We start from the raw sequence: 15483 nt of genomic DNA on the forward strand, positions 1-15483 counted from the left end.
AAATGGTTCTCATAGTTCTCAATTTCAAAAAAGTTCTCTCATGATCCTATATATATATTAGATTTTTTTAAAATTATTTGTGCCCCTAAACAAATGTGCCTCGATCGGGCCCCCGTATGGTACACCCTTAGAGTCGGCCATGAGTAGAGGTGGTCAAACATTTTGATGATTTCTCTCTTCTCTATGAAACTTTTGCATAAGGCTATGTGTAGTGGGGATTACAAACTGGGGGCGATTTTTGATAAGTGGCGTCTCGTCAATAAATGAACAATTTATATTTTAAGGGGTGTAGTGGTGTTTTAGCCTAAAAATCACTTCCAAGGCTTGCCACTAGTCCATTAATAAAATAATAATAATATTCTTTCAAACTCACCGACGACAAATACATGCCCCATATCACCCCTCTTATCCTTGGGGGGTGGTGTGTTCTCGCCCCTCGTCGCCCCCATATTTTCCGGCCACCACACCTTTAAGGGGTTGCTATTTCATTTGGCAATCTCTCACTTCTCTCTATACAATTTTCAAATTATGGTAACAACATACCTAACACCTACTTGGATTTTGTAGGCCATTATATATAGAGGTGTACAAATGGGGTATTAGAAAAACCCTGGTTCAGGTATATTCAGAACCAGGTACTTTAAAACCGAGTATTTGAATACCCTATTTCCGGGTATTGAAAAAAAACCATATTTTCGGGGTTTTTTCCGGGTATAGATTGAAATTCTTTAGGGGTTTCACTTTTTAGGGGTATTTTTCGAGTATTTTTCAGTTATTTTTCGAATAATTTCGGGTATAGATTGGGTATTTGAGAAACCCGAAACCGTACCCGGTTTCGGGTATGGAACCAGTTTGAGTTTTCAAGTATTACCGGGTATAAATCGGATTCGGGTATTAAGAACCTGGGTATAAAAAAACCGTTCCGGATTTTTTTCGGGTCCGGTTCCGGATTCGGGGTTTTTTTTTCACCTCTAATTATATAGTTTAGCGATTACCCTTTTCAATGTTAAATACTTTTACGCTGTCGTGATGCATGAAATGGGAATATTGAAAATATCGCAGCTAACTATATGTATAGGGCCGTCTTAACGTGTGTGGAGGCCTAAAGCGAATTAAAATGTTGATGCCTTTTTCAAAAATCTATTTGATGTAAACCTTCTTCCTTTTCCCGAGTTTGGAACGAGCAATAATAAACTAATAAGTTTATAGTTGGCATATTATAACTTTTTTGTTTCTTTAACCTTTTAGAATGACCCGATTCAAATTTTAGTATTATATTTGACATTATAAAAAATCTAACTATAAATAATCTAAAATTCTAACTATCGGCCGCCATTAGCTTATGTCCTTATATTTAATTTGTTTTTTGTACCATAATACAATGATGAATCATTAATGACATGGGTCTCACTTTTAACTTGTGGCCCACTAACAAGTTCTTAATAAAAAAAGCCCAGTTTTAAAAGATATAGTACATAACCTATATAAAACTGGAGGCCTAGAAATAACGGGGGCCAAAAGCCAATGCCTTACTTGGCTGGCCCATGGGCCCGGCCTGTATATATATATATAAAGATCAAATTTTAAATGCATATCATTTAACCTCGTCCATTTTGTTTGTTAAAATCATCAAAGTCGATTTAATATCCCCGCATTTCATTTTAAGTATGTAATGGTAAAACATGGCACCTGCCGGAAAAACTGTGAACACCACCCTTGGAACCGGGTTTTTTTTTTCCCACCCCACACGGTAAATAATCACCTGTTTATCTTGGATTGTCAGGCCAAAATGTAAAGGAAAATGGGGAAGTCGAGGGGTGGTGGTCCATGGAGTTTTAATTCGGAAAAATTGGGAGAAAGTAGTAAGGATGACTTGGTGTCATGGTGTGTGCTATTTTGAAATGTATTGGATCATCAAAAAACATTCAGTTGACTAATTTATCATTTTGAGCTTATCTTTCATTTTGTCAATATTTAATAGTTTCTAAGACTAAACATTATGTTTTAAAATAATTAATTCGTATGTTTCTTTTGCAATTAGTTAGCATACACAACACCTAAGGTATTTTTGGCAAAGTAGTCGGTAGCCGTAGCTGAAAGCTGATGATTGGTGGCTTAAAACTGATAGCTGTTAGCTGTAAATGATAGTTGATAGCTGTAGCTTTTTAAATATATTTAGATGTTTGGCAGTGTAGCTTTTAATAAAATGTATAAAATGATCAAAATGGACATAACTAAAAAAATAGTAAATGTATTCATTTTAGATGGTCATTTTATACTTTTGTGCACAACATTTTTATAAAAAGATTCATCATAGACCAAATTATTAACATAATTATAATTATTAACATTTTATTTTTATACTTTTGTACACAACATTTTTATAAAAAGATTCATCTTAGACCAAATTCTAAGGATGAATTCATATTGTAATTTCCATAAATGACATTTTATTTATATTGTGATCCAGAAACTAAGAAAGAGCGACCATAAATTTTGTATCTTCAAAATATTTTTCTTTAATTCATTTATAAATTAACTAGACGGGTGCCCGCGTGATGTGTCGGTTGTTTGAACGCAGACCTTGTTAATCACGTAATAATTATGAGTGTTAATGGGTAAAACCTTGAAACCGCTTAAACCAGTCACCGGTTTGGTTTCACGGTTGGGTTTTTTACTTTCGGTCGGTTTCAAACATTCAAACTGTAACGAACGTTTTGATCCATTGTTTATACCTAAAATCGGCCATAAAAAAACTGACCAGACTGTAAATGTTGAACGCATTTTAATTTTTTTTTATTTAGTATTAGATATGTTTTGTTATATATATTAGATATAACTGAACAAAGTCTTTTTAAAACAATAAAATATGTCTATTACAACTTTAATTTAACCTAATTATAGTGTAATTTTTTGTAGTATTTGTTTTTGCTATTGTTTTGCCTCCTGATTCTTTCATTAATTATGTGACTAAAATTATCATTCCTTATGTTATGATCCTATCAAGTATCATAATTTATTGATGCTTAGCTAGAATTGATTGTATAGTAACATGAATAATCATTTTAAATCAAATTTATTATCAAAGCTTAAACTGCGAAACTAAACCGGAACCAAAGCGTTAGTGATAATTCGGTTTCAATTTTGAATGGTTCTTTTTTTTTGGACGACAAAAAATCGTACAAACAGTTTGGCTCAAAAGTTTAATTTAAAAACAAAACACCCTTACGTAACATATTAGTTTAAAAAAATTATAACAATATCATACTCAAATTAAAAAGAAAAAAATGCTCGTTTTTATGGTGGAATTCTATTATAAAAATATTAACGTACGAAACAATTACGGTCATTTAATAATTATGGGTGAGAAGTTGGTTTAAAATTAGAATTAAAAACATAATATGGTTAAAAGTTGGGGGATAACTTGTAAGTTGAGTGAATTGTGTTTAAAGACAAGTTTACCCATTCTTACACATTTATTTTATCATTAACATTTGTAAAACTTTTAAAATCAAATATCTTAATGTATCTCTATCTCAAATATTATATATAATATAGTTTTATTTATATGTTTATGGCATACAAATTTATTTTACATGATTTTTAATTAGAAAAAGAAGATTTTACTCACAAGTCAAAACTATGTATACCATTAACATTTTTACAACTTTTGTTGGTAACTAATAAAATTTATGATTATTAAATTTTAAGAGGAACAACAGTGTAAATTATAACATATGGGATATTGATTTCATTTCATAAGTCTCAACATATAAACATAATACTTTTAGTCGTATGTTTTGACTAAAATAGTGTAAATTTATACTAGATATTTAACAAATCACGTGACCAAATAAAAATCTAATGGAAGATCACACCTTAAAAAGTTGAAAATAAAAAAATAAAAAAAATTGAAACTAATTTCTAATTATACATACGCGAAGTATGTGGTTGAGCACCTTTCTTACACACCATATTAAAGCAACCACGATCTCGTTCGATTTTCCAAAACATCACCTAATAGAAATAGGAACATCATTCATACCATATATAATAATATCTTTTTGCAGATACAATCGTAATTCAATCCAAATCCAAAAATCATTCATACCTAATAGAAATAGGAACATCATTCATACCATATATAATAATATCTTTTTGCAGATACAATCGTAATTCAATCCAAATCCAAAAATCTAGCCAAAATGAGATCCAAATCATGTCAGGTTTTCACGGTTTTCGTATTCATAACCATCGCGCAGGCTGAAGTTTTCGATATCACAACTTTAGGTGCAAAGCCGGATGGGGAGATTAGTCAGGTAAATTAATAATCATGCTTGTTTCTTGCACATCTATAGTATTCTCAAATAATAATTAATTAATGGTGTTGGTTTTGTTAACATTTAGGCTCTGAATGATGCATGGGCAAAGGCATGTGCTGCAATCGAACCGAGCCAAGTGATCATTCCAAAAGGCCGATTTTTGTTGAACGTGGTCGAGTTTAAAGGACCGTGTAAGGCACCGATCGAGATTAAAATCGATGGAACTTTGGTAGGCCCCGAAGATCCTGCGGCCATTCCAAAAGGGGTCCAGTGGATCACATTTAGCTATGTAACAGGCATGACATTATCAGGTACAAAGTGTAACGTTGTAAAAAATCTTTATATTTTATAAAATTTAGTTACATTATCATGAAATTTTGTTTCAGGTACGGGTATGTTAGATGGTGTTGGAGCAGCTATGGCATGGGCAACAATGTCCTGAAACAGGCCGTCAAACCATCCCTTCAATATGTATGCGTATATAGTAAATATTATTGGTTCTGAAAACGTCACTATATATATTACTCTATTTTATTTTAAGGAATACATGAATTAACGACAGTATGCGTTAAACTGACACAGAATCTTAGCTTTAACTTCGTCAAGGATTCTTTGATTACGGGGATAACAACAAAGGATAGCAAAAACTTCCATGTGAACTTGATGACATGCACGAATGTTACATTTGATAACTTCCACGTGATTGCACCCGCAGAGAGCCCCAACACCGATGGAATCCACATTGGATGGTCTAAAAACATCACGATCAAGAATTCAATTATTGAAACCGGTGATGATTGTATTTCAATCGGCGATGGATGTGAAAGCTTGAACATTGAAGGAGTGAAATGTGGCCCGGGACATGGCATTAGTGTGGGGAGTTTGGGTAAAAACACTGGTGAGAAGCCGGTGATTGGAGTTAACGTGAAGAATTGCACGTTTGTAGGCACGGAGAACGGTGTTCGGATTAAAACATGGCCTGATTCGCAGCCGGGGGAGGTTACCGAAATGCATTTTGAAGATCTTAAAATGGAAAAAGTTAACAACCCTATTATCATCGAGCAAGAATATTGCCCACATGGTGAATGCGTAAAAGAAGTATGCATTATTTCTTTTAGCAGTAGGTAGTTTAGAATTCAGCTAAGTCTTTTAGGCGTTTATGAAAGTTCTTGAATTTCTAGCATTTTCGCTACCTCTGCAAGCGAACTAATCAACGCAAGTTCTGATAATTTCTTTTCGTGCTCACCGGTGTGGCAAGTGAATACGGCAAGTTTGCTTGATTAACATGCTAACTCAGAGTTTTTCACCAAACTTAACTCGCCGCTTACAACTTTTGACCAAACTCCGTGGAGTTCGCTTGCCACCCAAGTGAACTAGTCAAGTTCACTTACATGGGTAGAAGGATGTTAAAAACCAAACAAAACACCAAAAAATAAATAATAAATAATAAATAAATACTAAAATATAGATATATTATATGCTTATATATAATATATTATCCCATGCTTCCAAAAGTATATAATATGCTAATTATATATATTATGCCTTATCCAACCGTGCATCTATCTAATCTGGTTCATGTTGTTATGGGAATAAAACAGAAACCCTCGCTGGTTAAGGTTCACAACGTTTACATCAAGAATGTTGTGGGAACAGCGAATACGCCAGAAGTTGTAAAGCTTAGATGCAGCACGGCTAACAATGGATGTGAGAATGTGCACATTTCTGGTATTAATTTGACATATGAAGGTCCTGCAGGCAAAGCAATTCAAGAATGCCATAACTGTAAGCCGATTTATGAAGGCGAACTTAACCCTCCAGGCTGTACTCCTGCTGCTTCCGCGGCTTGATCCAAGTTTCTTGGAGGTTGTAATTGTTAGTTTTTAGATATGCTTGCCCTTGATTTCTGGTTGTCTGAATCTTGGGGCAATGATTGTTCATTTTCAACATCATTTTCTTCATTGTATATATGTATTTAATTTAAGATCAATAATTTTGAAGATCCTAGACGTCTTGTGATCAAACTTTGGTGAAATCACTTGTTAAATAACAAACGTAATGTATATATAAAAAGTGAAAGCAAGTCTCAATGGGCCTATAGCCTAAATTTTGTATGGGGTTGCTACCTCAAACAACGCACCACACACACTTAGCAACTTAGCAAAAACAGTAACCGAATACATGCATACAAGGAGGATTAAACATCCAAAATAATAAGTTCAAATTATTAAGATTGCACACGTGTATATGAACAAAATTAGTAGTACTTTTTTTGAACAACCAACACTACTCAAATTTGTGACATTTCTATGGAGGAAATTCTTCGAAAAAACCTTTATAACCACCCAACAAATTAGTACAATAATACTTTGGATATTTTCATTGGCCAAAAAATGTATATATATTTTTAATTAAATCACCTCATTTTCCTTAGATGTTTCAATTTTACTTTTTGTCTAAAATAAGTGAGGCAAGCACAACATATATGAATTTTAGTTACAACTCGATTCTTGTCATGGATAATGCCAAGGGGCAAATTCATTTGGAGCCCAATAGGGAAAAGTGTCATACTCAACATAAGTTTACTATTGTAATACTTTATTTTTAAAAAAATAATCAAATTAAAATGTGCCCCTTTGGCATTCTAACGCGAGCCCATTGGCCACTGGTATTTGGTAATTGGTTCAAATTTGATACAAAAGCCTGGCTAAAATGTTAGTGAATTAGACTAGGTGTTGCGGACTAGCAGAGCTGCGAATGAATGACGCAAGCAATGTAGACGACTCACACCAGACCACGCACGTTCGATTGTATGTCATGAGCCGGTTCGCGTGAGGAATAGATCCATTGGGTGGGAAATTTCTCGTGGAACGTGCCACTAACCGTCGAACGCATTAAAAATAATAATCAAACTTTCTTTATAAATCCATGTTCACACACATGATCACATACCTCATATATACAACAAAAACTCCCTTTTCTACCCATTTTTCTCCAACACACCCAATAATAAACTAAAAAATGCAATGTAATTCATTTCTTCATCTGATTTTTCCGAGGAAGACGACCTTATTTTTTAAATGGGGTAAATAATGGTTCACTTGTTGGTTGAACGTTTCAAAGGCGACAAAGGTTAACAAGACAATCACCTCTTGATTGTGATCGAGTGGGCGCTAACGAAACTTTGGTACGCTACTATTTTAGCCCTGATCCCCTTTATGACAAACATCATTTTAGGCGATGGTTTTGAATGAGCAGACAGCTATTTATGTGTTTAGCAAATGATTTTTTGGATCGGTATCATTTTTCAACAAAGATTAGATGCAAAAGGTTGACCCGGTTTCACCAATGTGCATAAATGTATAGTTGCTCTTCGTAGTATGGACTTTCATTAGACGCAATGAATGAATACTTAAAAATATCTAAAAACGTTGTGCGAGACTCACTTCATTTTTTCCGTTATGGTACACACACACACACACATATCTGGTTTCCCGAAATAGTTGGTAACCTCGATTTTTACGCATGTTGGATGAGATATGTGTCCAACGGCCTGGATATGTCAGTCCATCGGGCTGATCACCCTGGCCCCACTATATACTTGAGGCAGTAGCCTCCCAATATCTTTGGTTCTAGCATGCATTTTTTGGTGTTTTCGGGTCAAATAACGGCATAAATGTTATCGCACAGTCGCCGATATTCGATGACATTATTGACGGGATTGAGCCCGCTCAAGTGTTTTGTGCAAATGGTGAACAATTCAAGTATGCATGGCTACTACCTAGTTGATGACATTTACAACGAATGGTCGACACTTGTTCAAGCTTATGAGTCTTTTCAATTGAAGACAAACGAAAGTACTTTACGAATCAACACGAAAATATACTGAAAGGGTGTTTGGAATTATAAAAAAAAAATTTCATTTGATTGCGAGGCCGCTACGGATTTGGTCAAGAGAGAAAATAATGAATGTCGTCTACATTTGTCTAATTCTACATAACATGATTCTTGATAATCAATGTATGACCATTTGTCAAAACTTCCAAGATGATGTCCCATGACCCGAACTTACAATCACTGATGAAGAGAAACTCCTAAATGTCATACATATATATATATATATCAAGAACCGCGAGGTACATGGAAACCTTCGTAATGAGTTGATTGGACATTTGTTGACTAGACGTCCGATGATCTTGTACTAGACTATTATCATTTGTTGCTTGTGATTATTTTGTTTTAATGTAATAGTTTTTAGTTTACAAGTTATAAAGAAAAAAAATACCGAATATAAATACAAAAAATTCGTTGAAGCCTCCGTTCGCCTGAACTACAACAGGCTCAGGTGGCTTCGACGTGCTTCAACAAGAGTCTTTACCGAAAAGATAACCTCATTCATTGCCAACAAAATACACCAATAAGTTGTCATTAGAGTACCATTTAACACATTTTTCTTATTATGGCAAAGGGGAGTTGAGGTATGTAACATAAGTAAGTCCGGAACAGAAAACACGAAGACCAGGGGTATTACACCATGAGCTAATCAAACTCCAAACCGACGATGCTATATTACATGAGGTGAGTAGGTGATTGGAATTTTCAAGGCATTCTTCACATAAACCACAGTTAACTAAGGGCACCAGGATAGAACGAAACATTGGCCTTCCCTAGTCGCCAGTCTATCCATATTCGCCTTACACATGAGCACGTTGATCTTCTTCGGGACCAGTTATAATTTTTTTTTTTGACTTATGAGGTTAGACTTCCAAATTTATAAGAATGGTTATATGTATTTCTCATTTATCTTAAACAAATCTAGCTAAACAAAGGTGACCTTCATAAAACTAAATCATCCCCACATTTATGTGTGTACTTATATGAGTATTTGTTACTAGGATCGTGTGTGTATAAAAATTTAGGATTATTCAGAAAGTAGTACTAAAATTAGTAATAATCTATGGATCATATATTAATTGATTATTTCGAATCAGTAATTAGGAGCTCCGTCTCCACCATCCATGTCCCAAATTTGATCCCCCTCATATTCATTCTATTCTAATTGTTTCGTTGATCGGAGGATTCCCGACCAATTAATCGACTCATAATCAAAGGGGAAACCGCATTGTTCATCATCAAAACATGAAGGCACTCTTCAAACCCAAGCCCCTCACCCCGGTTGAGCTCGTCCACCATATTCGTGACCTTCTTAAAAATCCCGACGTTCTTGAAGCCAAGCGCCAAGACAAGGTAACCATGCATGATTACCCGAAACCAAAACTGTTAGTTTTATTGTACGTAGACAAGATTGCACTTTTTCGTCTTTAAGTATATTACAAAATCACGTCTTGCATCCTTTATTTTCAATGATCACAATAAACATCATTTCTTTTGATGTTTTTTGAATTCAGTCATGCGCAATGCACAATCATATATAGGACAGAGGTCTTCTAAACCTTTAGTATAGGTTCAAATCCTATTGGACGCGATTTTTTTCCAGATATTTTTTTAGATTTCGAGATCAAAAAATCAATTTTGCATGATTTGAATCCGAAACGTTTGAGTACCCTTTTTATTTTATTGAAAAAATGGTTGAAAGGGTTGATCAATTTGTTTAGGCTGCTTGTTCCTGAAGTATAAAACGTTCCCTCTGTTCATGAATAGCTTCTTTCAAAATGGCTTCCGCTTCCTCGGTAAATGTCTTGGTAGAAGATATTATTTCTTGAAACTGTGGTTTATTGGTTTTTAAGTAAGTACGTAACTCAACCAGAAATTTCCTTACCTGTCCAATTTCTAATGAATCGAGATAACCGTTTGTTCCGGTATAAATAGTAAGTAGAGCCTACTTCTATCTCATCAGATGCAGGCGCATAGGCTATAGAATCCCACCTTATTCTCAAACCTGGTGGCTCGGTTGATTGGAACTCCTTTAGGCTCATCCTGCATAATCATTCTGGCGGTCCCAAGTCCTGCATCCACCAAGAACATTTCTTCCTTTAAGCGTAAAACTTCAGATTTGAAGGCCTTTCCACTGCATAAAAAAACTTGAATTAGATCTACGAAATGATCGACTCAAATAGATGGTCACCATAAGCTATTTCTTTTCCTCCTCTTCCAGTTCTATTAATAAAAAGGCCATCATGGACCAAGATCCAAAGGGATCAATCTTTTACACCGATGTATCTTACTCTCTCGACCAGGTCATCATAAGAAATGCAATGCAAAATCTTTCTGAAGTGTTATAAAGAGGGAAGGCGCGCTACAACTAACATAACAGCCTCTTCCTTGCCCCCCTAAGAATCCAAGGGTGACCCTTGGATGTTGTCGTGACACTTTGGTTACGAAGGTTATCGGGGTCTAGGTTTATGGATGGATTCAGTAATCGAAAGTCCCTCGAACTCAATCAATATCAACAACATTGATATTTTTAGTATATAAATAATATTATAGGAAAGTGGTTTGACAAGTACTTCAACTTGATATTATGAATTTGCATTGTCATGTTATTTAGACATGTCACACTATTTATGCTAGTGATACATAGTATGGGCGTATGGTATGTATATATATGATATTCTGAGCTTGATGTAATGTTGGAAATTAATTAGCAATTGTAGAATTATTTGTTGATTTATTTAGATATCTCAAGTAGGGTTATCATCTCAACCCGATCCAACCCGTTTTGTCACACTTAATATTATACATTTTGCACGTCTTAATATTATAGGTTCATGAATTAACAAAACTCATTCACGAAGTGAAGATAGTACTATATGGCGACGACATGTCAGAGCCACACGAAGACGCGTGTGCAAAGTTAACCCAGGAGTTTTTCAAGGAAGATATATTACGCCTTCTGATCGCTCACCTTCCTAATTTGGATCCTGGGGTATATAACATTTAGTAATTCAGTCAACAATTCTAATTTTTAATCTTTTTTATAGTGTTACTGTTAATAACAATGACTTTGGTATCGTGTAGTCCCGTCAAGATATCACTCATGTGCTTGCAAATCTACAAAGGCAACGAGTTCATGGCCATTACGTTGCTTCTGAATATTTCGAACAACATACGGATATTCTTGATTTATTGATACCCGGGTAAGCCTCTTATATTGATCTATTTAGTTAATGGGTCAAAGCTAACAAAATGTTGAATTGTCAGGTATGATGACCCGGAAACTGCAATATCATTTGGTGCAATTTTGCGAGACTGTATTCGTCATCAAGTGGCTGCAAAATATATTTTGGAGTCGGATCACATGAAAACATTCTTTAGCTATCAACATGATACAAACTTTGACGTTGCATCGGATGCAGCAGCAACATTTAAGGTTATGTACCATGTGTATGTGTTATGTTCGTGATATCATTGTATGGGTTTCTAATCTTATTATTTCATTCGTATTCCAGGAGCTGTTAACGAGGCACAAATCAACTGTTGCTGAATATCTCGATAATAATTATGATTGGGCAAGTATTATTATTCATAAATTACTCTCTAATTCTGACTTTGCTTGACTAAATGGATCGTTTGCAGTTTTTCACGGAGTATAACAAGTTAATGGAATCTTCTAACTACATCACTAGACGGAATGCTGTTAAGGTCTACTGTTTATGCAATTAATCTCTAGAGGGATAATGTGGGTAAATATAAAATTTTAAGGTTAAATGGATAAATATATAAATTTAACGTTTTAGAAAAAGAAGGTTAAAATGGTCATTCTCGAAATTGTTTTTGATGAAATTGATAAATTTGATGTTAAAAAGGCAATATACAATATTTCAGAAGTTTGCAGGGATATATATGAAATTTAATTTTCTCATGATTAAACGTTTACTTTTATTATTTTTAGCTGTTAGGAGCAATGTTGCTGGATCGTTCGAATACAGCTGTCATGGTGCGGTATGTGAGCTCATTGGAAAACATGAGACTTCTTATGAATCTTCTTCGGGATTCAAACAAGACCATACAGTTGGAAGCTTTCCATGTCTTTAAGGTAGATATAATCATATAATGTATATTACCGTAATGTAGGTTTTTAAACCGTCTAATGGGATTTACCAAACTTTTCTTAACAGCTTTTCCCTGCAAATCGAAACAAGCCGCAGGATATTGTTAATGTGCTAGTTGCAAACAGAAGCAAGCTCCTTCGGTTCCTTAGTGAATTCACATTTGAAAAGGGTACAAAATAATAATTTATTTATTTAAACATGATAAAAGCTGATTATGAAGTCATAATCTGGTGCAGCTGATGAGGAGTTTGAAGCTGATAAAGCTCAAGTGAGAAATGAAATCGAAAACCTTGTGCCCAAATGTGAAAAATGTGAGAGTCATGTGGAATGTGATGGACTCAATTGTTAACCGTATTAACTGCAAAGATATTGCACTAATCGTATAGCGCTCTCTAAAAAAGGTAGATAAAAGTGTTCATTGTTCATATTTATTTCCTGTTTTACTTTTGGTGACAAGAACAAATTGTATGTCATCTTTGTTTCTGATTCTGCAATTGAATCAGGTATTTTGTATAGACCAGGATTCTGTTTTTGCTTTTATGATGGTATAAAGTAAAAACAAACATGTATATATAAAAAAAAGTATGTTACAACCCATGTGGAATACAAATCAGAAAAAAGAATATAATAACTTCTAATAAATAATCATCCTCAACAAAAACAAAAAACAAAAACATATAAACAAGATCTACCAAATATAGATCAGAAAACCTCTATGCCGCCTGGCTATGACCATGGCCATAGCCGTTACCGTTCCCTGCATGTCCATGTTGCTTCTCTTCTCCCTTTCTCTTTATAACAATGAACCATGTGAAAGCTTCCAAAAGGGCTGCAATGGCTGCCAAAGATATAAGCACACCAATGTATGCATGCTTCCATTTCTTTTCGGGGTCCAAAATATCGAGCCCTTTGAACACGTTAGTGATTCCAAGTGCAATGATCGTGTAGCCTACACTCGCGTGGTAGATGTTCCAGTATATCCTGTATTTGTGATCGGGCTTCGGCCTCAAAAGCAATGCAAATACCTAAATCATTAACACAAACGCATTACTCGGTAATCCTGTTATGACCTGTTACCCAACCGACATGTTAAGTATGTCAAAATAGATGGTTATGGTATATGTTATACCTGTAGAGTTCCAAGGGCGAAAAGGGTAATTCCGATGTTGCGGTGAGTGGTGTATTTGATGCCTTCAGAGTCGCTCCCGAGCTTGATTCCAGTGCCCCATCCGGCAACACCGACACCGTAGGCTGTGACTTGGCAAGCAACATGGATGTAAAACCAGGCCGGATGAGCCACTTTGAATACCTTAAGGTATCTTGCAATCATGGCTCCCATTGGCATCAATACACCCCAACTCACAGCATTAAGTACTCCATGAGTCTGTCAAATTAACAAAGGTTGGTTAATTGTTAACCCTTAATATGTACAGTTGTACAACAGTGCGAATGAAATCTAAATAGCCACTTTTTTCATGTTATACAACACCCAAACAACATTCTTTTTGGCTTTGCTACCATTTTTGAAACCGTAAAACCAAATCTAAACCATAAAAAAAACATTGTTTGGTTTTGTGTTTTGGTAAAAAAACAAACTTGCAATTCGATTTTGGTTTTGGTTTTGGTTTTGCATTTAATAAAAAACTGAAAAAAAATAATTGAACTGAATTTATAGATTTTCATTTTCTTTATTCTAAGTAATTTGCAAAAATTTAAGTTGTTTGTTTTTTACCAAAGCACCCAAATTCATTTTTTTTATTATTCTAAGTAATTTGTAAAAATTTAAGCTGTTTTGTTTTTTAATCCTAAGTAATTTGCCAAAACGCCCAAATTCATTATTTTGGACCAATTTTTTTCAGCTCAAAGTTTCAAACTCAAATGACAAACTGAAAACACAGAATCTAAAACCGAAAAGAAAAACATTTTGAAAAAACACAAAAACAAAATTTTAGTTTTTGGTTCGGTTTCAACCCAAAACCGACCGGTACACACCCTACAGATCACAAACCAATATAAAAAAAAGTAATAAAGTAATAAAATAATAATAACAATATAAGTAAAGACTTATCAGTTGGTGGTTGTTAATTCATATTAAAAATAAAAGGATTCAATTACAATAAAAAGTCAAGTAAGCGGGCAAGTTGTGCCGCCACCCCCTTTTGAATGACAAAAATAAATAATAGCAATTAAAAAGGCTTACGTTTCTCCGGTGAAGCAGATTTCCACCAACCCCACCACCAGCACCCTGCTGCCCGGTAACAAAATCCACCGTCCCAACCGAATTCCTATTCTCCGAACCCAAAGCATGCTGACCCGGAGCTCCATTTGTCACCGGACCCATCTGCCACACCTGAGTAAAACTCGTCCTCCCACCAGGCAACGCCAAGGTCCCATATATCACCACGTCACCACCACCAACTCTCTCCGCCCTCATACCCGACACATCAAAGCTCAACGCACTCTGCTGCAACCCGGTGTTGTACCCGGACACCGCCGACGTGTACGCCTGAACCGACCCGTTCGAACCCACCAACCCAACCAACGCTTGAGTCCCAACCATCCCACCTCCGTTCACGTTCAAACCCCATGCAACCCATGTGGATGTCGACACGCCCGTGTGACGGTACGCGATGTCGGCTGTGCCGTTGCTCTGGTGGTAGGTCCAGTGGAGATGAGAGTTTTGAACTGGGAGGCTAACGCATGAGGCGAATATTGCGTTGTTGGTGAATGAATAAGAGTTGCAGTCTTGTGCTGATGATATGATTATGTTTGAGATTAATATGGTAAAAAGAAGTGGTAAGAGTTTACCCATTTTGAATATGTGTTTAATTGTGGGTTTTGAAGATTGAATGAAAGTGAATGATTTGGAAGGAGATTGCAAGTATGAAGGTTTATTATATAAAGTGATGAGTTTATTGTTAGCCGTCGAAGAGGAAGATGACGGAAAGCTTAACTGATGGCTTCATCTTGTGCTTAATTAATTATTAATCAACGTCTTAAGATTTTATTATTTGTTTATTAAAGTATCTTTTGTTTTTTTTTAACTACATATTAGATGGTTCATGAGACTAGTAATGGATGTGACATTGTGACATGAACCTGACCTAATTATGTACGTGTAATTACTAATTAGAGGTTGAGCATTGGCG

The 15483-nt window shown here is 35.2% G+C and overlaps 2 protein-coding genes and 1 pseudogene across 3 annotated transcripts; 2 read left to right on the forward strand and 1 right to left on the reverse strand.

Moving 5' to 3' along the window:
• Nucleotides 1-4150: 4150 nt before the first annotated feature.
• Nucleotides 4151-6212, forward strand: LOC143569538 (exopolygalacturonase-like; annotated as a pseudogene). The gene is made up of 5 exons (XR_013141757.1): nt 4151-4319; nt 4408-4633; nt 4709-4793; nt 4905-5420; nt 5924-6212. The product of XR_013141757.1 is annotated as an exopolygalacturonase-like (transcript).
• Nucleotides 6213-9164: 2952 nt separating this feature from the next.
• Nucleotides 9165-12683, forward strand: LOC143569539 (putative MO25-like protein At5g47540). Its single transcript, XM_077055420.1, has 9 exons — nt 9165-9569; nt 11047-11208; nt 11301-11419; nt 11484-11652; nt 11732-11791; nt 11859-11924; nt 12175-12318; nt 12401-12503; nt 12571-12683. Exons 1-9 carry the CDS (start codon nt 9462-9464, stop codon nt 12681-12683), a joined length of 1044 nt encoding a protein of 347 aa, XP_076911535.1. The 5' UTR covers nt 9165-9461.
• Nucleotides 12684-12889: 206 nt separating this feature from the next.
• Nucleotides 12890-15161, reverse strand: LOC143569541 (cytochrome b561 and DOMON domain-containing protein At5g35735-like). Its single transcript, XM_077055423.1, has 3 exons — nt 14535-15161; nt 13464-13718; nt 12890-13359 (listed from the first exon to the last, which is right to left on the reverse strand). Exons 1-3 carry the CDS (start codon nt 15144-15146, stop codon nt 13048-13050), a joined length of 1179 nt encoding a protein of 392 aa, XP_076911538.1. The 5' UTR covers nt 15147-15161; the 3' UTR covers nt 12890-13047.
• Between the last annotated feature and the right edge of the window lie 322 nt (nt 15162-15483).

The sequence above is a fragment of the Bidens hawaiensis genome, unplaced genomic scaffold (genome assembly GCF_021521415.1).
Source record: "Bidens hawaiensis isolate Kalapana, Puna unplaced genomic scaffold, B.hawaiensis_p1.1 tig00024530_1, whole genome shotgun sequence".
In the NCBI taxonomy this organism is placed as follows: domain Eukaryota; kingdom Viridiplantae; phylum Streptophyta; class Magnoliopsida; order Asterales; family Asteraceae; genus Bidens; species Bidens hawaiensis.